Raw genomic sequence first — 24919 nt, 5'->3', positions numbered from 1 at the left:
TTTGCAATTGTTTCGGTACAGATATTATCTTTGTAACGCCATATTTTAGCCTACATATGATTATTAACAATCTTTACTTTTTGGAGTAATGACACGTCTCTGAGTTTTCCTTCAGTTTCCCCCTAGCAGCTCCCAACATCTTTCTCCAAGTACTTGCAGCTATTTGTTGACGGTTCTTGTACATGTGCACACCTAGTATTTTATGGGTCTTTGCCTCCTGAAATCCATGATTGCTGGCCGATCTTATGCCCTTTCCTAATATAAGATTCTTGGTCTTGTGTAGATTTTCAGGTATGTCCACTATTTTTATGATTTTCAACAAATATTGTTGGTTTTTTTACTGCTATTCCGGCTTCATCTACATAAATTTGATATGTAAAATCTAAACCAAAAGCATTTCAATGGTGTAACCGTATGTCCTACCCCTAACAAAAGGGGATCCAAGGCTACTGCGAACAAAATAATGGATACGGGACACTCTTGGTTGACGGATCGATTTATGTTTATAAAATCTACCATATGGCCACTTAACACAATTACCGAGCTTGGCTGATTCTATAGTCTTTTAATAACGTTAATTAATTCCTGTCACAGTTCGTTGTAATTGACCGAAAGTCATCGAGTAAAACAGAAGTTATTTCAGGCGTTCCCCTAGGTAGTGTTATAGGCCCTTTGCTGTTCCTTATCTATATAAACGATTTTGGAGACAATCTGACCAGCCGTCTTAGGTTGTTTGCAGATGACGCTGTCGTTAATCGACTAATAAAGTCATCAGAAGATCAAAACAAATTGCAAAACGATTTATTAAAGATATCCGTATGGTGCGAAAATTGCCAGCTGACCCTAAATAACGAAAAGTGTGAGGTCATCCACATGAGTACTAAAAGGAATCCGTTAAACTTCGGTTACACGATAAATCAGTCAAATCTAAAGGCCGTAAATTCAACTAAATACCTAGAAATTACAATTAACTTAAATTGGAAGGAACATACAGAAAATATTGTGGGGGAGGCTAACCAAACACTGCATTTTATTGGCGGGTTGTTGTTGTGGTCTTCAGTCCAGAGAGTGGTTTGATGCAGCTCTCCAGGCTACTGCTGGTTACCTCTTTTGCCGACTCTTTTTCAAAACCATCTGTAATAGCGTTGTTGTCAAATCATCAGATAAAAAGAAAACTTAACGCGTCAGAAGGCGTCACTCCACCCGCTTCAGTATAAGGATGGTAAACTCCCAAGACCTCAAAGTAGTGAATAAAAAAAGAATACTTGTAGTACAGGCCGAGACATGATGTTCTTGCTGTATTGAGTAACGACCGAAATGTGAACACCATTTTGCAAAGAGCCCGCTTGACCTTGAAGCGGCTGTCGTGACGCGAATAGAAGCCCAGCTTAACTATTCATTATCTGATTTGGACTGGCTTCCAAGATTGTCTGCGACATAGCTCGTCTTTGCGGTTCACTCCCATTGTGGTCACTTCGCAACTCAAAAAATGTGAGGATAAACGACGGAAAGATGGCGAAAAACAGGCACATACGTTCATGTACTCCTAACTGCTACGACAGCAAAGTACGAAGGGAAGAGCGTAACTACAGTAATTTGATGTTTTAGATATGTACTGCGCATTCGCAGAAACGTATGTACATGTTTACACTACTGTCGCAAATGAACAGCGAGTGAAGTGGTGCATTGGTTAAGGTACTGGGGAGGAACGGGGTTCAGATCCTCGTGTCACCACCCACAGTTCCTTTTTCTGTGATGTCCTTCAGAAAAATGCTGAGATGGTTCATTTGAGAAGATCACGACTGCTATCCTGTCATATCCCAGCGCTCCAGCTGTGTAAAGACGAAAATACGTATTTGAGACAGCATCGTCGGCATTTGTTGTACATCGTAGTAAGCCCAGGTTTACTTCAGGAGGAGGTCAAACCGTTACAAAACACATAAATTATTGGTTCATTTTACGACAGCTCTTTAACACAGAATACTTAACTTAGATGCGTTCCAGTCGACTTGAATGACAATATACAAGGTGTTTCCATAAGAGCGTACAAAATGTAACAGGATATAGAGGATGTTCCACTGAACAATTTGTGGTAGGGAACCTGGGATCGGAGAAGCCAGCTTAAGGAGATACAGAAGTAAACTTCAAGAATAAGATTTTCACTCTGCAGCGGAGTATGCGCTGATTTGAAACTTCCTGGCAGATTAAAACTGTGTGCCATCTCGAGACTCGAACTCGGGACCCTTACCTTGTTGGGCAAGTGCCCTACCATATTTTTTTAATTTTATTTTGTTCGTTTCCGTCCGTTGTATCTGCTCGGGGCGGACGTCGCAAGACACCCGTTTCAGTTCGTCGTTGATCCATTAACTCAGTTTTTTTTTTATTACAGAGGGCAGCTAATCCTCTGACCGAACACGCTGAGCTGCCGTGCCGGCACCATCTGAGCCACCCAAGCACGACTCACGCCCCGTCCTCACAGCTTTACTTCTGCCAGTACCTCGTCTCCTACCTTCCAAACTTTTCAGAAGTTCTCCTGCGAAGCTGCAGAACTAGCATTTCTGAAAGGAAAGATACTGCGGAGACATGGCTTAGCCACAGCCTAGGGGACGTTTCCAGAATGAGATTTTCACTCTGCAGCGGAGTGTACGCTGATATGAAACTTTCTGGCAGATTAAAACTGTGTGCCAGGCCGAGACTCGAACTCGGGACCTTTGCCATTCGTGGGCAAGTGCTCTACCATCTGAGTTACCCAAGCACGACTCACGCTCCGTCTTCACAGCAAAGGTCCCGAGTTCGAGTCTCGGTCCGACACACAGTCTTAATCTGCCAGGAAGTTTCAGAAGTAAACTTTTCTACCGCTTTGTCGAGCATTACTGCTTTCCTGCTTATTTACAACTAACATGCGTACAAGCTTACATGTACTATGCTGTTTATTTACATTTAAATTCTTTGTTTCCAGCAAGGAAACGAGGAGGACGAGCCTGATTACTAGGAAGTTTAGCCAGCTGTTGTGGCCGAGCGGTTCTAGGCGCTTCAGTCTGGAACCGTGCGACCGCTACGGTCGCAGGTTCGAATCCTGCCTCGGGCATGGATGTGTGTGATGTCCTTAGGTTGGTTAGGTTTAAGCAGTTCTAAGTTCTAGGGGACTGATGACCTCAGATGTTAAGTCTCATAGTGCTCAGAGCCATTTTTTGAACTAGAAAGTCTAACTGGCCGTCTGAAGGGCCACCTACTTAAGGTTCATGCAATGAGTTCTACCTGAGTTGTTGCAGAACGTATCCTTGGCTGTTCGTAGAGCACGTCGATACACCAGGACGATGCACCGCCTCACTTCAGTGTGGCTGTCCGCAACTATCTCAATGCTGTCTTTCCTGGTCTCTGGATTTGAAGGGGAGGTCTTATTCCATGGCCTGCGAGGTCACCTGACCTGAATACCCTTGATTATTTCCTATGGGAATATCTAAAATCACTTGTGTATGAGAACCCAGTGGATACGGAGATGGAATTAGTTGCCAGAATTGTAGCTGCCTGTGATGTGAATCGAAACACAACAGGGATATTTGTCAGGGTGGGTCAGAATTTTGTTCGTTGCTGTCATGCTTGAATTGAGGTTGATAGCCGTCAGTTCCGGCACATTTTGTACGATACAGTACAAATGACATGCTCATTGTGTCAGTGATGGTATTTGCAGTTAACTGTAATTAATGTAAATAAAAAAGTACACAGTAATGTGATTTTATTCCTATTATCTCCTTAAGTTGGCTTCTCCGGCCCCAGGCTCCCTACCTCAAATTGTTCAGTGGAGCATCCTCTACGACCTGTGAAATTTTTGCACGCTTTTACGGAAACGCCCTGCATAGTTTTTACTGCCACAGAGTACAAGAATACTAGAATGAAATTTTCACTCTACAGAGGAGTGTACGCTGATATGAAACTTCCTGGCAGATTAAAACTGTGTGCCGGACCGAGACTCGAACTCAGGACCTTTGCCCGCGAAAGGCAAAGGTCCCGAGTTCGAGTCTCGGTCCGGCACACAGTTTTAATCTGTCAGGAAGTTTCATATCAGCGCACACTCCGCTGTAGAGTGAAAATTTCATTCTAGAAACATCCCTCAGGCTGTGGCTATGCCATGTCTCCGCAATATCCTTTCTTCCAGGAGTGCTAGTTCTGCAAGGTTCGCAGGAGAGCTTCTGTGAAGTTTGGAAGGTAGGAGACGAGGCACTGGCGGAATTAAAGCTGTGAGGACGGGGCGTGAGTCGTGCTTGGGTAGCTCAGTCGGTAGAGCGCTTGCCCGCGAAAGGCAAAGGTCCCGAGTTCGAGTCTCGGTCCGGCACACAGTTTTAATCTACAAGAATACTGTTTAAACGGGGTGTTCAAAAAGTCTCTCCACAGTGCCGTATGAATGTTAGCCGCGCGTGCCGTATGCCGCAGTGAATATACCGAAATGAAACTCAGTGAAATACAAGATATTAATTTATTAAATATTCATTTTTAGCTGGCCAATGTGGCCGAGCGGTTCTAGGCGCTTCAGTCTGGAATCGCGCAGCTGCTACGGTCGCAGGTTCGAATCCTGCCTCCGGCACGGATGTGTGTGATGTCCTTAGGTTAGCTGGGTTTAAGTAGTTCTAAGTTCTAGGGGACTGATGACCTCATATGTTGAGTCCCCTAGAGCTCAGAGCCATTTGAACCATTTTTTGAACTTCTGCTCACGTTATCATGACGTCACTTCTGGCGCTTAGAGGCATTTGAACCATTCATTTTTACTTACAAATTTTCACATTAAATGTTGAAAGTGTCCCCCCTGTTGTTGAGTACACAATTCAATTCGTCTAATCATGCTTCCAAACACAAGCTGTAACATTTCTTCTGTAACAGAAGCAGTGGATATTGCAGTTTTCAATTCATCGATGGATTTTGGACGGTCTTTATAGACAGTTGCTTTCGCTGCACCCCAGAAGAAAAGGTCTGGTGGTGTTAGGTCAGGCGATCGTGGAGGCCAAAGTCCCTGTTAAATTATGCGATCACCAAAAACATCAGCAAGCAGTGACATTGAAACGCGAGCTGTATGCGCGGTTGCACCATCTTGCTGAAAATAACCGTTCAGTATTTCACTTAACACAAGTTCTCCTATGAATGGATACAGAATATCACTGCAGTATCGTTGTGCGTTTACTGCTTTGTTGAAAAATATGGGACCCACAATCCGACGTCTGGAAATTGCAACCCAAACTATTTTCACAGAATGAAGTGGTTCCTCAAGAATACACAATGGATTTGCAGTACTCCGCATACGAGAATTTTGCGAGTTCATGTACCCGAATATATGAAACCACGCCTCATCAGTGAAAAACGTTTCATTAAAAATATCCCTTCCATTTTGTTGAACGATATTTTTGAACCATTGACAATAATGCAGTCTCGTACCATGAACAGTATTTTTCAGTTCTTTCAGGACTGTCACTTTGTATGGGAAAAGTTCTAATTTTCTCATTCCAGCTGTGTGGGCCGTTCCGACACTAACATCGATTTCCTGGGCGAGTTTTCTTACTAACTTGTTCGGACTCATGGACATTTTATCCTCAGACAAAACGATAGGAAGACCACTTCTCGGTGCATCTGTCACTGAACCCGTACTTCGAAATTTGTTGATCAAATCTCGCACAGTGTCGTGATGTGGGAGTGTTGTCTCCGGGAAAGCTGAATTAAATGTTTGATGAACTGAAACTGTGTATTTACCGCCAGTTTTGAACACTTGTTCGACTAAAATCACACGTTCTTCAATGGTTAGCATTTTAACATGACAGAAACGAAACAAACGAACAAAGGAACTAAACTTAAACGTTCACGTCACCACGTAACGACACACACCAACGATATTACTGACGCTGGTTCGAATCCTGCCTTGGGCATGGATGTGTGTGATGCCCTTTGGTTAATTACGTTTAAGGGGCTCCGGAAAGGCTCAAAATCATGAAAAGTTCAATTTTTACTTTTTTGCGTTGTCTGAATCTGCAGACTATTACCTTTTAATAGATATATAATTTATTCAATTCCGAAGATTACAACTATTTTTAAATTTTTTTTGAAATGTGTTCTACATGGGCGTGACCCACTGTGGCGCTGTTAAACTGCTGTCAAATGGTGTTATTATTAACGTCCGTGTTCATCAGGTACATTTTAGTGATGTGAGATAAAGTATGTGTTGTGGCTAACCTGTGATGGTTCAATATATATCGCTGGTGTGATTGTCGATTGTTTCATGTTTAATTACTCTGTCGTTATCTCGAAAATATTCGTAATTAATTCTGTTTCTTGAGTCTCTGTTTTGTTGAAGTATAATAATGAGTAAAAGTAAAGTTGTTAGAAATCCTCTGAAGGCTTTTACGAAAAAGAGAAATGTTGGAAAGCCAAAGGTATGTGTTATTACTGTAAACAATAAAGACGATAACCAAGTGAGTGAACCTAACCTCTCAAGTACACCTGCCCATAGCAGTCAAAGTGGGAAAGAAAATACTTCACAGGAGAAGCTTGGTTCAATGAGTGAAAACTATGAATGTTTTATGGGCGAATCGGATGTGAATGAAATATTTGATATGTCGGTTCTCAAAGGAATTTTTTCAAACTGTGTAAGATGTATTCATTGTAGTGAAGTTGGTCTGGAACTCTCCATAATAAAGCACGTAGGACTTGCTAGTGAAATAAAACTGAAATGTGATAAGTGTTCATACATGACCACCTTTTGGAACAGTGTTGCAGTAACTGCAACTGAACAAAATGGTAGCAAAATATACGAACACAACAACGAGCGATGCTTGCTTTAGACAAGGAACGCCTTCGGGCTGCAGACAGGGCTGTAAAGAGTCTAGAAATACAAGCAAGAGTAAACAGGAGGAGGAACAAGAGGAAGCTGGAGGAGGAGTTTGCAGAGGATGAAGATAATCCATCCTATGGACCTGAAATGCACTAAAAAGTTAATCCAATCTTTGTCGCTCGATTCCCAAAACTTTTATTTTCTCATACTAATTACATGTTTTCTAAGGATCTTCCAAACATATTTGTCTCAAACTTTCAGTAAATGTTACACAGTACCTTCTGCATAATTTAACACAGCCTTTTTCCAAAAAACTGTATATTTTTGAATATATAAATAAAAAATTGCAAAAAAAATGTTGTGAATTTTCATTACAATTGAAAAAAAATCATCTTTAATAACTGAACTAAAATTTTGTAAAATCCCTGTGTTAAGTTGTAGCCCATATTCCAATAAATAATCTGTAAAAAGGTTCAACTTGCTACCTCAAATACTTTGTGAGGAAAGATGTAATTTATAAGCGTTATTTTAACATTGCAAGTATAGGGCGTTCCGGAGCCCCTTAAGTAGTTTTAAGTTCTAGGGGACTGATGACCTCAGCTGTTAAAGTCCCATAGTGCTCAGAGCCATTTGAACCATTTGAACTGAGGCTGGCTGAGATAAACGAAACAGTGGAATGTTGGGAGAGTCTGCTTGAAGGGAAGTAACCCAGGCAGGCGAACAATCATGCGGCACACGCGGCTAACAATCATATGGCACTGCGGAGAGACTTTCTAAACACCCCGTACTTGAGTAGTACTAAAGGACAGTCACATATCAATGTACATTTAACTTCCAACTTTGATACACAGTTCTGACTAATAACGCTACTGGATCTGAACTATGTTGACGTTGCTCGTAATCGGCGATCACGGAGTGGGTCGAATAGGGCTGGGCTCTGACGTTAAGTAGACATCCAGCAGTGGCAGCGTATGGAACCTCTCGAGGGCATGTCTTCGCCGACGTCTCTCAATCGTGGTTGCGTCTCACAACGACAGTCTCTAGCTTGTGGTGCCGTCGTGAGGTACCAAGTCTAGAGGGTGAAATCTCATGCTGGATGTGCCTGATCGTTAAGGACTCCACACCTAACATTCCCAGCCGAAGGCACGTCACCATACCCTTGGAGAAGTTTCGAGTTTGACACAGGACATTGGTCCAAAGTCTAGTGACTGCGAACTGTCCTTGGCTCCCATCGTCACTCAAACAAGGGCGATGACAATTTGTGCCAACGCTACCTTCTGGTCCAGCACCACTCCGTCAGAGCACGTTAACCACCTCGGCTAAAGGGGCAGAGAATGAAAGTTAAGAAAAACTACCATAAGTGTTATTTTAGGTGCGTCTATGTGCACAATCATCGGAGTGAAAGATTGTACTTGCCATTTCAGCATGTACCTTCTAAAGCTTTATTGGGTGATCTATAGTTTTAAATGATGACACCGGCACATTTGTGTCACTTTGTCACCCCAGAATGCTCGTGTAGGCTTAATACATGCAGTTAAAATAACATTCGTAATTTCTTAGGAGGGGAGTCAAGTGATGCTGGTATTACGTGTCCTCTGCAGTATACCTTACGGTGCCTTGTAGTGTAAGGACGTTGTTGTTGTTGTGGTCTTCAGTCCTGAGACTGGTTTGATGCAGCTCTCCATGCTACTCTATCCTGTGCAAGCTCCTTCATCTCCCAGTACCTACTGCAACCTACATCCTTCTGAATCTGCTTAGTGTATTCATCTCTTGGTCTCCCTCTACGATTTTTACCCTCCACGGTGCCCTCCGATGCTAAATTTGTGATCCCTTGATGCCTCAAAACATGTCCTACCAACCGATCCCTTCTTCTAGTCAGGTTGTGCCACAAACTTCTCTTCTCCCCAATTCTATTCAATACCTCCTCATTAGTTACGTGATCTACCCATCTTATCTTCAGCATTCTTCTGTATCACCACATTTCGAAAGCTTCTATTCTCTTTTTGTCCAAACTAGTTATCGTCCATGTTTCACTTCCATACATGGCTACACTCCATACAAATACTTTCAGAAACGACTTCCTGACGCCCAAATCTATACTCGATGCTAACAAATTTCTCTTCTTCAGAAACGCTTTCCTTGCCATTGCCAGTCTACATTTTATATCCTCTCTACTTCGACCATCATCAGTTATTTTGCTCCCTAAATAGCTAAACTCCTTTACTACTTTAAGTGTCTCATTTCCTAATCTAATTCCCTCAGCATCACCTGATTTAATTTGACTACATTCCATTATCCTCGTTTTGCTTTTGTTGATGTTCATCTTATATCCTCCTTTCAAGACACTGTCCATTCCGTTCAACAGCTCTTCCAAGTCCTTTGCTGTCTCTGACAGAATTACAATGTCATCGGCGAACCTCAAAGTTTTTATTTCTTCTCCATGGATTTTAATACCTAATCCGAATTTTTCTTTTGTTTCCTTCACTGCTTGCTCAATATACAGATTGAATAACATTGGGGAGAGGTTACAACCCCGTCTCACTCCCTTCCCAACCACTGCTTCCCTTTCGTGCCCCTCGACTCTTATAACTGCCATCTGGTTTCTGTACGAATTGAAAACAGCCTTTCGCTCCTTGTATTTTACCCCCGCCACCTTTAGAATCTGAAGGAGAGTATTCCAGTCAACATTGTCAAAAGCTTTCTCTAAGTCTACAAATGCTAGAAACGTAGGTTTGCCTATCCTTAATCTTTCTTCTAAGATAAGTCTTAAGGTTAGTATTGCCTCACGTGTTCCAACATTTCTACGGAATCCAAACTGATCTTCCCCGAGGTCCGCTTCTACCAGTTTTTCCATTCGTCTGTAAAGAATTCGCGTTAGTATTTTGCAGCTGTGACTTATTAAACTGATAGTTCGGTAATTTTCACATCTGTCAACACCTGCTTTCTTTGGGAATGGAATTATTATATTCTTCTTGAAGTCTGAGGGTACTTCGCCTGTTTCATACATCTTGCTCACCAGATGGTAGAGTTTTGTCAGGACTGGCTCTCCCGAGGCCATCAGTAGTTCTAATGGAATGTTGTCTACTCCCGGGGCCTTGTTTCGACTTAGGTCTTTCAGTGCTCTGTCAAACTCTTCACGCAGTATCTTATCTCCCATGTCGTCTTCATCTACATCCTCTTCCATTTCCATAATATTGTCCTCAAGTACATCGCCCTTGTATAAACCCTCTATATACTCCTTCCACCTTTCTGCCTTCCCTTCTTTGCTTAGAACTGGGTTGCCATCTGAGCTCTTGATATTCATACGTTCATAAGGACGTAGCGTGCAGTAACCGCAAATAAAACTTACTTCAAGAAAGATGTTACTCGTGTAAACCTGTAGCAGAGTTTTTTTCTGAGCTATTCTGTCGCATTCTGCATATTTTCAAATATAATGCGTAACAAACGTGGAAACGAAATTACAGAGCGTCATATACGTTGAAAGATAGTCTTCCAATTTCCCATTCGCAAATGAAAAAAAAATAAAAGAAAGTGATGACGATAAATAGCTCTATATGGTACAGATCCTCTCGAGGAATGGAAAGAATTAAGGAAAGTGTTGGCTGGGGCAGCCTTCCGAGGTCATTCTAAACCTGGAGGATTACGCCTCAGCCCGGCGTAGATGGCTATATGGTGGTGAAACTGTGTATTAAGAGTAGCATTACGTCTGCATTGTGTTGGATGACAATGAAAATGAAAGTTAGGATGCATTCGGAACTAATTACCAACGTGAAAATTAATTGCTGAAGAAATACAACTCACTAAAACGTCCTCATCCGGTGTACTAATGATCACCAAACGAGTACCGTTTATTAGTGTAGCACACGCATTTACATCTAAATCTACATCTGTTTTCCGCTGATCATGTAAGGGTATAGAGCGGAGAGTAATCCTGGTACCAAAGTCATTTCCCCACTTCCTGTCCCATGTGCGCCGGCCGGAGTGGCCAAGCGGTTCTAGGCGCTGCATTCTGGAACCGCGCGGCCGCTACGGTCGCAGGTTCGAATCCTGCCTCGGGCATGGATGTGTGTGATGTCCTTAGGTTAGTTAGGTTTAACTAGTTCTAAGTTCTAGGGGACTGATGACCTCAGAAGTTGAGTCCCATAGTGCTCAGAGCTATTTGAACCATTTGTTCCATGTGCGAATGGCTCGTGGAACGGACAACTGTCTGGTTCTTCTTGCAACCTACGCTCTCAGAACTTTAACAAGAAACTGCTCCGTGATGGTTAACACCTGCCTTGTAACGTCTGCCATTGGAGTTTCACGAGCATTTCCGTAACGGCCTCGACTTTACTAAACGAACACGTGTGACGAAACCAGCCGCTCTTCGGTAGATTTTTTGTATCTTTCGGACGAATCCCACCTGGGGAGAGTCCGAGACTGACGAATGATATCCAGTAATCTACGGAACGAGTATTTTGCAAGTTAAATATTCTTCTAAGGAATCTCATCCTAGCATCTTATTACCCTACAACTAGTTTTATATGACGATTTTACTTTTAAGTGGTGCCGCGCAGGATTAGCCGAGCGGTCTGAGGCGCTGCAGTCATGGACTGTGCGGCTGGTCCCGGCGGAGGTTCGAGTCCTCCGTCGGGCATGGGTGTGTGTGATTGTCTTTAGGATAAGTTAGGTTAAGCAGTGTGTAAGTTTAGGGACTTAAGTCCCCTAAGATTAATAAAAAAAAGAACTTTAGGTAGTTGCGGGGGATTTCCCCTGTGTATTTTACGGTTCCTACTGATTCCTGTGTATTATCGCTAATAGTGTGATCCAAAAATAATAGCTCTATTTTGGTGCAACACGTTACATACACGGCAAGCTACCACTCGCTGCACCAATCGCTGATTCTCCGCAAATCTTACTGTATTTCGTTACAGCCTTTCGGCGGCACAACCTTCCTATAAACAACAGCTCGCCGAGCTTCCGACTCATCCAATCGTTAGTTCATCTGTAGGTGTTGTAGGCTAAATAGTGACCGCAACTTAACACTCCCTCGGGGTAGGTTGTCCTCCCGAAGCTATGTTTACATCTATCGATTTCGTCCCGTTAATAATGTAGCAATTCCAAACCAGTTCTGATAAAACTTTCTCTTTATGGTGTGGGTTTTGAGCAAATGTAAAATCGTGGGGCTGTCACTGATTTACTAACACAGTTTGATTTTGAACAATGCAGTCAAACTCTGCGAGACGACTCATTAGAATTTAGAGGGTATGTAACGCACGAGGTCGAATGAACAAATATCTGGAAATACACGGCACCAGTGGTAAATGATGATGTTGATGATGATGCTGATGACGATAGTCAGTTTCTGGGGTGCTCAACTGCGCGGTTATCGGCGCCTATACAAAATCCCAACCTTTACACTGTCCAGCCTCGCCACTTTCCCGAATGATGGTGAAATCGTGAGGACAACACAAACACCCAGTCTCCAGGAATAGAAAATCCTCGATCCAGTCGGGAATCGATCCCGGCACCCCACAATCCAGAGGCAGCAACGCTAGCAACCAATGAAGAGACCAGCCGGCCGGTGTGGCCGAGCGGTTCTAGGCGCTGCAGTCTGGAACCGCGCGACCGCTATGGTCGCAGGTTCGAATCCTGCCTGGGGCATGGATGTGTGTGATGTCCTTAGGTTAGTTAGGTTTAAGTAGTTCTACGTTCTATGGGACTGATGACCTTAGAAGTTAAGTCCCATAGTTCTCAGAGCCATTTGAAGAGACCATTTTGTTCATACTGTGTACCCCGCTATTCAGCACATTCAGTGAGCGACAAGCTTTGGTTTCGAGTCAAAGAGCAGTACCGTTCCCCACGACTGCTGCGGTTCTGCGCATTAGACCTCTCGAGGATCGGCATCGTTTGACACCTTACAGGCGAGACGCATCTACACTTCCTGTCCTCTCTGCTGGAAGACATGCGTTTGACGTTACGAAGGATGGAGACTGACAATTCGTCCACTGGAACGTGCTATACTGAGTGCTGCATGGCATGAATAGCATCCGGCCATCCAGATTTGATGAAGCCCGTATTCAGCCAAAATGATTCAAGGAAATGATTACGAACCTAGAGTCGAAATCTCGGTGGCGGGACTGGAATTTGGGCCTCGATTCCCGTGAATGTTAATTCCTTGCTACAGCTACTGCCTAACCTCTGTCGACACCCCTAAAGAAACTTTGCGGTGACAGAAAATACGGCGTGCAAGCCCACAGAGCATCTAGTAAACTGGATATTCATCGTAATTCCAGCAAAACGTGATAGCTTGTCTACGGAGACGACAAAAATGCCGCGACAGACGAAAATGTGTAGTATGAAAGTAGTCACGTTTCTCTGGAATACAAACTGAAGAAGACACTCGCGTTATTGTACTATTCTTCATTAAAAAGGAACGATGATGGAGGAAAAGCTACTTGCTTCGCGAGTAACATTAAAACCATCGAAGTAAACTTGCAAGTCTGTAATTATCGCTTATTCCACCATATCGCATAGATTTTTTCCTCAGTCAGCGTAATTAGAAATTCAGAAATAAAACTGAAATCCCCTTTCTCTTAGAACTTTTTCATACGTCGCACTGAAATGCCCACCTCTTGACTGACAGCGATTTAGGCGGCATTATATGCCTCTGCGCTGGTGGATGCAGGCCAGTAATGTGTCTGTAGGATGGGGTGGCATGGACAGCTCTATCAAACCGCTCTTCGGGCCGCGCGGTCTCAAGCGCCTTACCACGGTTTCTTGCGGCTCCCCCTGTCCGAGGTTCGAGTCCTCGCTCGGGCATGGATGTGTGTGTTGTCCTTAGAGTAAGTTATTTTAAGTTAGATTAAGTAGTGTGTAAGCTTAGGGACCTCAGCAGTTCGGTCCCATAGGAATTTACCACAAATTTCCAAACCAGTCTTCGCACTAAAGACCACAACAACAACTTGGCAGTGTGCAGTGAATCTGCAACGTCTATTCGTGGGGACGGAGAGTGGGAGTGGGAGGGAGGGACGTACATCAAATGATGCGGTACTACTTATTGTCCGATAACTTTACAATTGTATTCATTTTTTTTCTTTTTCTTTTAACTAACAACGCCCCCCCCCCCCCCCCCCACCACACACACACAAACACAAACATACACAGTTTTACTCTTAGGACAACGCATGTTTGTTGATGTCCGTCGTCTCGGAGTAGCTTCACTGGGTGGTGAGGCGGAACGGCAGATTCGGACCTCGCGCAGGACATGGTTGTGGTTTTCAGTGAACCGCTTTTGTGTCTATCCTCCACCGTGGATCGTGACACTACGCTACCTCGGTCCTAAGTGCGACAGATGGCCGAAGTTACTACAGTTTTGATCATGAATATTCGCATTAGAGACAAGCGGTTATCGAATATCCTCCGTTTATCTAGATTTAGATTTTCCGTGCTTTCCCTATATTACTTAAGGGCACGCCGGGGTATGGAATCTAAATACCGCTAATGTGTGGTCGAAACGAACCGCAATTTAAAACGTGTTGTGTGATTGTACTAAAAGAAATAAAAATAATTATAGTATCACTATCGACATATGGCAGTGAGGCATGGACGTTTAATGTGAAAATTATCCATAAACTGAGGGTGTCTCATTGAACAAGGTAAAGATGCGTGACTCGGAGAGACAGGAAAAGATGAAATGGATCAGGGAACCGGCTGGTCTGGGAGACTCACAAGGGGCGGCCACGACGTTTGGAACGCGGATTTACTGCAAACTTCGCACACTCGTAGTACTCCATGAGGACAACAAAATGTGTGAGCAGTAACGCGTACTTCTCAAGCGTTATTGAGAAAATCGCAAGATAATTTCGGTCGTCAAATATATACCTGTGCGTGGCCACTTTTTACCAGGAAGCGGCGGCAGCCGATTGGTTAGCGTTCAAGCCCCGTAACCACTGGATCGATGGATTGAGTCCCGCTCGTCAGTGTTTTAAATTTCTAACACACTAATTTTCTTTACTATTTATATTACAATTGATATAATGGGAAAAATACGTGTAATCGGATGAAATTTTATTAAATTTACAATTTATTTGGCAGTCTACAAATTTTTATCATCACAAATAATATAATATTCATTAACTATCGCCTAGTAAACGACCAAACAAATAAAGTGATACTGAAAATGTATGCTTGTCCATGTTTTCAAAATTGTGCGTATTTAATCAAAAGAGAACGAGAAATTGCTACTCGTGAAGACGCTATTAAAATACAGTCGATACTGAATGACCAATTATGAGCGCCGATATTTAAAGAAATGCTGCGTCATGCATGGTTTGCTTCTAAATTATCGTCTGAAAGAGAGATTTTTGAATATGTTAACGACGTTTGTTTTTCTACGGAAAACCTCAAAAGACCTTGGGTATGCGGAAACATAGCATTTACTCAGCAGGTGCAGTTTAACTTTATGTTTTCCACGTTTTTACGAAAAATACCATCCTGCAACTTGTACTCGTAATGTCGAAAGCGACGAATAATTGTACACCTTTCGACAGCAGTCTGTACCAGTCAAAACTTGGAGGTAACAAGTCGTTCAGGACTCCTTCCACGTATAAGGGATTTCTCAAATCACAGACAAGCATACATTTTCAGTATCACTTTATGCATTTGGTCGTTTACTAGTCGGTACTTATGAATATTGTTTTATTTGTGATAATAAAAATTTGTAGACTGCCAAATAAAATTGTAAATTTAATAAAAGTTCATCCGATTACACGCATTTTTCCCATGATATAAATTGTAATATAAATTGTGGTGTCACCGCCAGACACCACACTTGCTAGGTGGTAGCCTTTAAATCGACCGCGGTCCGTTAGTATACGTCGGACCAGCGTGTCGCCACTGTCAGTCATTGCAGACCGAGCGCCACCACACGGCAGGTCTAGAGAGACTTCCTAGCACTCGCCCCAGTTGTACAGCCGACTTTGCTAGCGAAGCTACACTGACAAATACGCTCTCATTTGCCGAGACGATAGTTAGCATAGCCTTCAGCTACGTCATTTGCTACGATCTAGCAAGGCGCCATAGCATTTGATATTTATCTTGTGGAGCGATGTACACCAATTATGGATTAAAGTTAAGTATTACATAAACTACGTACTTTATTTGCTACTATAAATTCCGTTAACTGTTCCAGACCTCACGCCAGTCTGCGTGAGTTAAAAGCGTGCATTTCGGCCTCCTCTAGCAACACGGTGTTGGCTCTTCTGCCAACACTTCATAAATAGTAAAGAAAATTACTGTGTTAGAAATCAAACAAACTGAACAGCGGGACTCGATCCATCGATCCATTGATTACGGGGCTTGAACGTTAACCACAGTTTTTTTTTTTTTTTTTATCTCATTTTGCTCTATATTGGTCGCTGAATATGTTCGTGGCGCACGTCTGATGACAGCCCTTCAGGTTCTTTGTTGATCCGTTCACTCAGGTTTTTTTTTTCGTGGAAAAAAGTGGCCACGCACAGGTATATATTTGACGACCGAAATTATCTTGCGATTTTCTCAATAACGCTTGAGAAGTACGCGCTACTGCTTACACATTTTGTTGTCCTCATGGAGTACTACTAGTGTACGAAGTTTACAGTAATTCCGCGTTCCAAACGTCGTGGGCTCCCCTTGTCAGAAATGGGCTGGCCATGTATCCACCAACATGGATAATAAATGGACGAAGGAAGTTCTTCGCTGCTTTCCAAGAAATAAGAAAATGCCGAGACGACGGCGTAATTTTCTGTCTAAATGTTGTTTTTCCTGGCTCTTATCCCATATCTTCACGAGCTCGGCATGTTAATTATTGGATTTGGCAATGATAGTAGTACAGGATGGCTGGGTGCCCTTCCTGTTACCACAAACCTTCACATTCAACGTCACTTCTGCATTCAAGCAGTCCAATCTCAAACAACATGCTAAATACATTTTGAAAGCATGATATTGGTATGCCATTGTCATAACCTGCCTCTTCCCAAGCATATTTTAACATAGGTTTGTACTTCGTTGTATAGCACAGAGTGAAATCTGATGATGAAATTGTTGTGGATTGGCAGGAGCCAACCCACGGAGTTTGGAGGAAGCCGAAAGGCACGCGTTTAGCTCACGCAGCCTGGCGTGAGGTCTGGAACAGGACAAGGATATTAGAACTTAGAAAAAAAGGAGGTAACTGGTGGAATACTTAACTTTAATCCATTAATGTTGAACGTAGCTCTTGTCTGTACATTCTTTACAATACCAATAGCAACTGGTAATGGCGCCTTGCTAGGTCGTAGCAAATGACGTAGCTGAAGGCTATGCTAACTATCGTCTCAGCAAATGAGAGCGGATTTTGTCAGTGAACCATCGCTAGCAAAGTCGGTTGTACAACTGGGGCGAGAGCTAGGAAGTCTCTCTAGACCTGCCGTGTGGCGGCGCTCGGTCTGCAATCACTGATAGTGGCGACACGCGGGTCCGACGTATACTAACGGACCGCGGCCGATTTAAAGGCTACCACCTAGCAAGTGTGGTGTCTGGCGGTGACACCACAGAAATGACGATCGCGTAACTTTCCTTGTGGTTTTTGGCAGTGTAGTCCGACGAACTCTGTGCCCCTTCTCACGTAGAGCTTATATTGGCTAAAGAAGTACACGTAATGATGAGGGTGGAAATATTTCGTTGTCTTCGGTCCTATTCTATCTATATTTTGTATCTTCGCGTTACCAGGTTTCTTCTCTTAGACCTGGAATAGGTGATCATTCAAATGTCTCTCGTGCTAAGATATGCATTTTTACATACGAATGCCTCATACCACTGTTATTTGAAATGAGCGATTTATATTCTAAGCACATTTTCGTGCGGTTCTGAGCGTTGTAGGACACGCACTTCCCTTGTCAGAAATATCACGTGGGAGCTAAAGCGATGATGGTCCGCTTTTCTATCGCAGATCTGAATGACGGGACAGCGACTTCCCCCACGCAGCTAAAACGCTGGCTACTAATAGTCTCTAATTATTTTTAAAATTTCCCCCTTGTCGAACCGTCCGTACTTCTTGCCTCGCACAGTTTTTTTTAGTTTAGCGTCCCTTCACTAGCGATGTCATTAGAGAGGGAAAACTAGCTGACATGGACAAGTAGCGGGCATGAATAGGTAATAGAGTTGTTAAAGGAGCCACTTCGGCCCACGCCTGGAGTAATTGGGGCGAATCACAAAAAACGTGGATCGGAATGACTACTGCCGTACTAGGCTCCAGTTTCTTGGCCACTGCACCGCCACAGCCGTACCGGACACTTCCTGTGTCTTTGCCCGAAACTTACCGCTTCAGCACACAAAAACGACGCCGTTCCATTCAGCGCACAGTCGGCGAAATACGGCCACGGCATTCGTGTAACGGTATGCGACGCGACACACGCGCCAATACAGCGCCATCCGCTCAGGCTTCTGCACCACTCACTTGCCTGCATATCACACCTCGTCCCATTCCGTTGGTTCTCGCGTTTAAATCGTTCGAGCCGATCGAAACTTCTAGATTTTGCCTACGCAGATACTCCTTGCACACGAATGGTCATAGGTTTGTTTCATCCACGAGAAAACGTCACGGAGAGGCTGAAAACCTGAACTGGACCAGGCACGATTTCCCTTTATTATTATTTGCGAATAAATCGATTAGGACTTCTCAAAGTACTTAGAGGTGGGCATTTCCTTCGAGCCCATACCATTCCCTTCCTGTGGGCTTCCTTTCTCTTTTCAGCCCATGCTTGTCCAGTCTTATTCTTCTTTTTTTTTTTTTTTAATTTTTTTTTTTTTTTTTTTTTTTTTTTTTTTCAAGCAGCTTGCCACTTGCGAATTTTCGACCTGAAGACTTCACCGATTTTGTCATCATCCGGTGGAATTCCTGCCAGTTTCAGATTAGTTTTGACTTCGTCAATCTGTTTCATCGTATCCGTTTTGGCTTTACACCAGTAGTCAAAGAATGAGACTATTTGCTTTCTAAGTCTGCCTGGGTTCATTATTCTAATGTCTCCATAGAATCTTAACCTGCGTTTTCTAACGACACGGTCGATATTTGTGTGTTCTTTGATTTCCTGTTTGCCTCTTAGTCGGTATTGTTTGTCTAGAAGATTTTGGCCTAGAACTTTTCTTACGATTTTGCGTTGCTTTCCCTCAGTGTTTTCAGTGTCAGTTTTCCTTTTAAGAAATTAGTGTTTCTGATCCATAAACGCATTCTGGTTTAATTACTATATTGTAATGTCTTAGTTTCGTGTGCTTAGAGATATATTTCTTGTTGTTGATACTTTGCGTAAGTTGGTATGTAATTTCCACCTTCTTGCATTTAACTTCATTTGCTTTTGAATCTTCCTGGCAGATTAAAACTGTGTGCCGGACCGAGACTCGAACTCGGGACCTTTGCCTTTGCAAAGGTCTCGAGTTTGAGTCTCGGTCCGACACACAGTTTTAATCTGCCAGGAAGTTTCATATCAGCGCACACTCCGCTGCAGAGTGAAAATCTCATTCTGGAATCATTTGCTTTTGTTTCGATACTATTTTCCTGAATGGTTTCACCGAGATATTTATATTGTCTACGAGGTCATTAATATACAAAACGAGTAGCGTGTGTCCCAAAAGAGTTTCTTGAGGTACGGCCTAAGTTACTTCTACTTTTGTCGATCGCTCTCCTTCCGAAATAACGTGCTGAGGCCTCGCTCCCTACGAACCGAGCGAGGTGGCGCAGTGGTTAGCACACTGGACTCGCATTCGGGAGGACGACGGTTCAATCCCGTCTCCGGCTATCCTGATTTAGGTTTTCCGTGATTTCCCTAAATCGTTTCAGGCAAATGCCGGGATGGTTCCTTTGAAAGGGCACGGCCGATTTCCTTCCCCATCCTTCCCTAACCCGAGCTTACGCTCCGTCTCTAATGACCTCGTTGTCGACGGTACGTTAAACACTAACCACCACCACCACCACTTCCCTACGAAGAAATCCTTTAACCAATAACAAATTTTGTTTGATTCCCCATACGATCGTGCTTTTGTTAATAAACGTTGGTGTGGTCGCGAGTCAGTGATTTTCGGTACTCAAGAAACGCTTCATCCACCTGACTGCTTTCATTCGTGGCTTTCAGCGTGTCATGTGAGAAAAGCGCGAGCATGGTTTTGAATGACCCATATTTCACCTCTATGAATTCTGATACTTGTTTGTTGCAGGTCATCTATTCTGTCTTCAGAAAAAGACACCTGGAGACCAACTTTTTCTGCAGTTTCTATCAAGAGCGCAAAATGATTTTGGGTTGATGAAATGTCGCCAATTAAGATTGCTAAATCGTCTGCAAACGCTAGGCAATCTACGCAGGGTGTCCCAGGATGAATGATCAATATTCAGGTATATGACAGGAACGATAATTCGATGCAAAAGAGTCTAGCCGACACAGGCTGTAAAATATATACCTTAAGAACCACGAGTACTTTCATCTTCGATAATGTGAACCATGTATCTTCTGCTGCAAGTTACTTGCTTTCCATATTTTGGAAGGAGGTAGTATGGGCCAAAATAATAAGAATTTGTCTAGTAAATATGGGCTCTAAAATGCATCTCTTCAAAGCTATGAGCACTTGTTCAGTAGAAAGACGTGTTTCACATTAGCAAAGAGGAACAAGTGCCCATAGCTCTTAAGATATGTCCCGTCTCCGGCCATCCTGATTTAGGTTTTCAGTGATTTCCCTAACTCGCTTCAGGCAAATGCCGGGATGGTTCCTTTGAAAGGGCGCGGCCGATTTCCTTCCCCATCCGTCCCGCACCCGAGCTTGCGCTCCGTCACTAATGACCTCGTTGTCGGCGGGACGTTAAACACTAATCTCCTCCTCCTCCTCTTAAGATATGCACTTTAAAGCCCTTGTTTACTGCACATTTTTTTCTTGTTTTGGTCCTCGCAACCATCTTTCAAAATATGGAGAGCAAAAAGTTTGCAGCAGAAGAGATATGTTTCACAGTATCGCAGATGAAAACACGCTAATGGCTCTTAAGGTATATGTTTTAGAGCCCATGCTTATTAGACTTTTTTGCTTTGAATGACCGTTCCTGTCAAATGCCTGGATATTGAGCATTCCTCCTGGGACACCTTGTACAGATTCCTCGCTTAGTACTAGTTCTCTTCACTTTTGTAAGCAGGCTTCCGTAGAATGACTCTGAGGTCTATCGTCAAGCGTATCCCAAACAGGCGTTTATCCAGGATTCTATTCTTGACGAGGAAGGGAAGGGGGAAGAACATACCATAGATGCCTACAGTTTTAATTATAATATCAATAAAACACATAAAATGTTAAAACGTAATAATAATCAAATGGTTCAAATGGCTCTGAGCACTATGGGACTTAACTTCTAAGGTCATCAGTCCCCTAGAACTTAGAACTACTTAAACCTAACTAACCTAAGGACATCACACACATCCATGCCCGAGGCAGGATTCGAACCTGCGACCGTAGTGGTTGCGCGGTTTCAGACTGTAGCGCCTAGAAACGCTCGGCCACCTCGGCCGGCTAATAATAATCATCATCCTTTGTTTGCATCGCCGGCCGCTATGGCCGAGCGGTTCTAGGCGGTCCAGTCCGGAACCGCGCTGCTACAACGGTCGCAGGTTCGAATCCTGCCTCGGGCATGGATGTGTGTGCTGTCCTTAGGTTAGTTAGGTTTAAGTAATTCTACGTCTAGAGGACTGATGACCTCAGATGTTAAGTCTCATAGTGCTTAGAGCCATTTGAACCATTTTTTTGTTTGCATCAGTTCAGAGAGAGACAGCATTCGAAAAGCATTCGTCCGAATATTTGCGAACTACAAGAAGAAATATAACAGCAATCGTATCTCTCAACCCTGATAACGACATAATTTGCAGAATATGACACCGAAGTGTGCACTCGCCAATATCGGAATTTCAGGTGGAGGGTCTTTCCCTTTCCTTTTTGCCTTACTCATCTTCCTGAGGTATGCTGGTTCGCCTGTGGGCTCACGAACTGTTTTCTTATCAGGCCGCAAGCGCATCGACGTGGGTAGGGAACTGCAAAGTGTCCTCTGTAAAACTTAGCCTCTCATTTCTAGAGCTCCTTGACATTTTCCAGCGTTTTAGTTTCGCGGAGAAATATACTAACTCTTGTTCTAATATGGTTTTTTTTTTGGGGGGGGGGGGTGTCATGGCTCACCACTATTTTGATCCGCACCTGCTGCCAACCTTAGGTTGTTTTTTTTTTCAGAATGTCGTCCGAAAACTTCGAAGTATATGAAGAAATATAATACAAGAAATATGATAACAATAGTATTTCACAACATTGACAAACCAAACTTGTGGCTAGCCGTGCTACCGTTATTTGAATTCGTTGAACATCCGCAGTTATCCCTATTCAGCAATGTTGACAGAAAGGACACACAAGTACTTTTTAAGTTGTCTGCTCTGTAGATTGGCTGCATTTTCCCACTACTCTGCTAACGAACCGAAACCTATCGCCTGCTTTAGCTACGACTGAGCCTGTGTGATCATTCCACTTAAATTGTTACAACTAGGTATGTTAACGATTTCACTGATTGCAGTACTGACTTGTTGATATTATGTGATAATATTTGTCTACGTCCTGTGAAGAGCACAATTTTATGTTTGTGCACATTTAAAGCAAATTGCCAGTTTTGGATCCCTTTGAAATCTTATAAAGATACGACTGGACAACTTTCTTCAACCAGCACTTCATCACAAGTAACTTCACCATCTGCAAAAAGTCGGACGGTATTATTAATTTTGTCTACGAGTTTCTTGAGGCACACCCTAAGTTACTTCTACTTTTGTCGATCGCTTTCCTTCCGAAATAACATGCTGAGGCCTCCCTACGAAGAAATCCTCTAACCAGTAACAAATTTTGTTTGATACGTCATACGATCGTGCTTTTGTTGATAAACGTTGGTGTGGTCGCGAGTCAGTGATTTTAGGTAGTCAAGAAACACTTCATCCACCTGACTGCCTTCATTCATGACTTTCAGTGTGTCCTGTGAGAAAAGCGCGATGCCGGCCGGAGCGGCCGAGCGGTTCTAGGCGCTACAGTCTGGAACCGCGCGACCACTACGGTCGCAGGTTCGAATACTGCCTAGGGCATGGGTGTGTGTGATGTCCTTAGGTTAGTTAGGTTTAAATAGTTCTAAGTTCTAGGGGACTGATGACCTCAGAAGTTAAGTCCCATAGTGAACCATTTTTTTAGAAAAGCGCGAGCAGGGTTCTGCATGACCCATGTTTTCGGAATCCACGTTGGTTGTCATGGAGGAGGTCATTCTATTCGAAATACTTCATTATGTTTGAGTTCAGTTTATGTCCTAGGATCCTAGTATTTGCTTATTTCGTACGAACTGTACTGAACTGAATTAACAACATTTGTGCGTGTGCGTACGCGCTTAGTACGCAATAGATGTTAGTATGGTCGTAAATTAATTCATAGGAATTGGAAGACGCATTGCTTCCTGCACACTCTTTTATTTGGTACGTAAAATACAGTCTTACGGCAGGTTACAATTTAGTAACGACCGGTTTCGGATGGAAAAGCAGCTATAATTAATTTTCAAACAGTGATGAGCGTTCAACGTGGTTTGCCGCGCGGGATTAGCCGAGCGGTTTCAGGCGCTGCAGTCATGGCCTGGGCGGCTGGTCCCGGCGGAGGTTAGATTCCTCCCTCGGGCATATGTGTGTGTGTTTGTCCTTAGGATAATTTAGGTTAAGTAGCTTCGGGACTGATGAACTTAGCAGTTAAGTCCCATAAGATTTCACACACATTTGAACATTTTTTTCAACGTGTTTTGAATCTCGGTAATGGATGATCTGACATCCGAACCGGTCGTCAATAAATTATGTGCGTATGAGACGGCAGTCTACTTATTATATTCTGACAAATTGGCGTTGCTCCGCGCCACCATAGCATATAGAGCCAATCCCTTTCTTTATTGCAAAAAGGGCAATCAGGAAAACCCTTTATACTCTAAAAACTACACGCGCTTTTATCATTCCTCATTGTGTACTTACACTTTTGAGGTGCGTGCGCTGCTTGTCTAGGCAAGCGATAATCTCGTAATGCAACCATCAGGTAAGAGCACTGTACAGCAGATGTTGCGAACTTGAACAGCCGTAAAGAATGTTTCCGTGGCCACAAGAAGTATCCACTTCCGTATCGATCATTCCACATTTTCCAATTCTCTTGTCTCGCGAGATATATTGCACATTAGTAACAGGCCGTGATATCACTCAGAACACAGTTCTGCACGCACTCTCTCTAGCGATTTCGAACAAGCTTTCTGAGTCAGAGACGCTGGAATAACGCTATAGCTAAGTCGTGGCAATTGTTCGTCCAGAATGACGCTAGTGCGTGCGATGTTAAAATAAACCGACAAACACGTCTTATTGAGCGCGCTCGTGCCACTGGTGTATATGTCTCGCTAATGCAAAATTAACCGTATTGTTGCTGCGAGCATGTTCGTGCGAAGTCACTGATCTTCTACGGAAGTGTTTCCGGCACGAGGTCAGCAACATCGATGACAACGACGTAGCCGCACTTCCGGGACCACGAGAACTCTCGACTGTGGGCAGGCGCGCCGGTCTGTCAGCGTGAGTCGACTCACCCCATGACAGCAGGAGGTGCAGCAGTGCGCCAGCGCAGAGGGTAGCCGCTAGCATGTTGTCCAGCGGCGCGCTACATCTTCACTGCAGGCGGCAGTCAGCTGGGGCTGAGATTTGGGCCACGCCAGCGCCACTGCCGCCGTTACTCCAGCGGGCTTTCACTCCCCTCCACCACGCCACGCCGCCTCCCTGCCGCAGGTACTCGCGGCCGCTCGGACAACTCCTGCCACACGCATGCGCCTCTGCTGTCGAGGTGGACGCCCTGGCCACCGTGCTCCGCAAAATGTGTCATTCTAGGCTTCACCACTTCTTTGGTTAACCGCCTGTTTCACAGCACAGCGTAGCTACCTAGCAAACGTAATGAGCCGGGAATTTAACTCCTCTTCAGTACGATACTAGTAGCAGAACACTTTGTTGTCGTTTTGATCTTCCACTAGCCGAGTTCCCGGCGTGTTATGTATTGTTTCCAATTTTC

The 24919-nt window shown here is 43.6% G+C and overlaps 1 protein-coding gene across 1 annotated transcript in view; it reads right to left on the bottom strand.

Moving 5' to 3' along the window:
- The window catches only part of LOC124555326, a 371889-nt gene extending 347343 nt beyond the window's left edge, over nucleotides 1–24546 (bottom strand). Inside the window, exon 1 of the mRNA XM_047129203.1 lies at nucleotides 24447–24546. Within this exon, the coding sequence (XP_046985159.1) occupies nucleotides 24447–24501 (55 nt within the window). The 5' untranslated portion in view covers nucleotides 24502–24546. The remainder of the gene's footprint in view (nucleotides 1–24446) is intronic.
- Between the last annotated feature and the right edge of the window lie 373 nt (nucleotides 24547–24919).

The sequence above is a fragment of the Schistocerca americana genome, chromosome X (assembly GCF_021461395.2).
Source record: "Schistocerca americana isolate TAMUIC-IGC-003095 chromosome X, iqSchAmer2.1, whole genome shotgun sequence".
NCBI classification, from domain to species: domain Eukaryota; kingdom Metazoa; phylum Arthropoda; class Insecta; order Orthoptera; family Acrididae; genus Schistocerca; species Schistocerca americana.
Note: the sequence above shows the minus strand (reverse complement) of the source record. Positions and strands in the feature narration are given on the sequence as shown.